At 28.9% G+C, this 1,971-nt stretch overlaps 1 protein-coding gene across 1 annotated transcript; it reads right to left on the bottom strand.

The window, feature by feature from the left end:
* Window positions 1-446: 446 nt before the first annotated feature.
* LOC137809421 (probable CCR4-associated factor 1 homolog 11) lies at window positions 447-1,325 on the bottom strand. Its single transcript, XM_068610533.1, has one exon. It carries the CDS (start codon window positions 1,323-1,325, stop codon window positions 447-449), a length of 879 nt encoding a protein of 292 aa, XP_068466634.1.
* Between the last annotated feature and the right edge of the window lie 646 nt (window positions 1,326-1,971).

The raw sequence follows: 1,971 nt of genomic DNA, 5'->3' as shown, positions 1-1,971 counted from the left end.
ATTTTGTTGTCAATTTTAAAAATTTTAAAATCTAAACCAAAGATTTTATTTAAAATATTATACATTATCGATCTTTAAAAAAAAAATTATATTAAAATATAACTGAATAATATTAAATTATACAAGGTCAATTGTTTGTTTTATTTTAATTATAACTGTAAATTCGACTAACACGAGTCGTATGCAAAATAAATAAGTTTTCTTTATATTGATTTATTCCATCACAACATAAATGTTAATGTATTCATAAGAAAATGTTAAGCATTACAATATTTTTTTATATTATTTGTTTGATTGAAATTAATTTTTTAATAAAATTCCTAATAAATTTACGGAATCATACATCTATTTTACCAATGTTAAATTGAAAATTTTGTTAATTAGTATATAAAATGAAAATAAAATAAAAAATATAAAACAAAAGGATGGTACAATAACGAAGTCATCTAATTTGCGACTATTATCTCTAAGCCATACAAAACACCTGCATGTTTGGGTAAGTCAAACTCTGTATGAAAATATAGAGTTTTGATTTTATTGAAAACATGGAGAGTGACTAAGCTATCAGAGCCTGCATGATGACTTCTTCTGCAACTATTATCCAAACCTAGAGACTCAGAAACTTTGTCTAAGCCGCCATGAAGGTTGGGACAAAATCTGATGAGATGCTTAATGTCGTATACTTTGTATCCAAAGAAGAATTTAACGAGTTGAAGAAAGTCACACAAGTTGGGAGGTAGAAATGGTTGCATATAAAAAAAGCGTTGACTTAGTATCTTGACCATGTACCCAAAATCATAGGCACTATGAAAAGTAATCCACTGAATATTATTGTTGCAAATGAGTCCTAAGAACATCATTAACTCAGCAAATCGCACAATGCTCAATCCAAACCTTCGATTCTTGTCAAAATCTATGCCTTGACGTCGAAGGAGGGCGATGGAGTGAGGAGCATGAGGATGTTGTGTCACATCGAACTCATAGAAGTTAAATTCCCAGATGAAGCGGTTGGAGGTTTCAAAGGTTGGAAGGTTGTCGTTGTCGTCTGAAAGGGTGAGACCCACTTGAATGAGGTGCATACTGTCCACGTTAGCTTTCATCACTGCGTAGTTATTTTGTGGTTGTCGGAATGCTAGATGCGACTGAAAGACGGCGCCAGGGAACTTCGTATCCATTGAGATGAAAGGGTATAAGGCAATGACATAACGAATCATCTCGAACTCCGATTCAAGGTTGTAAGACCACACTGATCTTGTCATCATAGAACTATAAGGGAGAGTCATGTTGTTGTTGCTTTCTCTTTCCATCTCTCTTTCTCTTCCCATATATCTTTTTCTTCCGATATATCTTTCTCTTCCTGTCTCTCTTTCTCTTTCCTTCAAGAACAACAAAACAACTACATCAATCATTCTCACTACACTACTTTTATAGCCCAATCAGACATAACTCACAAAAGATAATAAGATATAATTGATTTCTTAATCTAATCTTATAATCACACTTATTATTTATTTATGGTATGATTCAAGATATCAATTAAATTCATCAAGATTGATATTGCATTTTCCTTTATTAGAGTTTCTTAAATTTAAAAAAAATATAAGATTAAACTCTGAAATTTTATCTTACTTTATCCAGTGTACTCCCACTTGACATTTATTTACAAAATTTTATCTTTTTAATACATATTTTAAGAGTTGATAATTTTAGAATCACAAATCATTTATCTTTTCTATCTCAACCCACAATGAAATCTAGTTATCTTATTTATTTTTTAGCGGGATATATTTAAAATCTAAATATTTATTTTCTCTTTTTGAGGATATGATTATATATGTAAATCATAAGTAAACATTTTTTAGTTGATTTCTAAAACTATTAAAAAAGTAATCCATTAAGAAAAATAATAATCAATTATCTCAATTTTTATAATGTATATTTAATTAATTATAGGATATAATAATAAATTTA

This window comes from Phaseolus vulgaris, chromosome 2 (assembly GCF_000499845.2).
Source record: "Phaseolus vulgaris cultivar G19833 chromosome 2, P. vulgaris v2.0, whole genome shotgun sequence".
Classification (NCBI taxonomy): Eukaryota; Viridiplantae; Streptophyta; class Magnoliopsida; order Fabales; family Fabaceae; genus Phaseolus; species Phaseolus vulgaris.
This window is presented reverse-complemented; position numbering and strand designations above follow the sequence as displayed.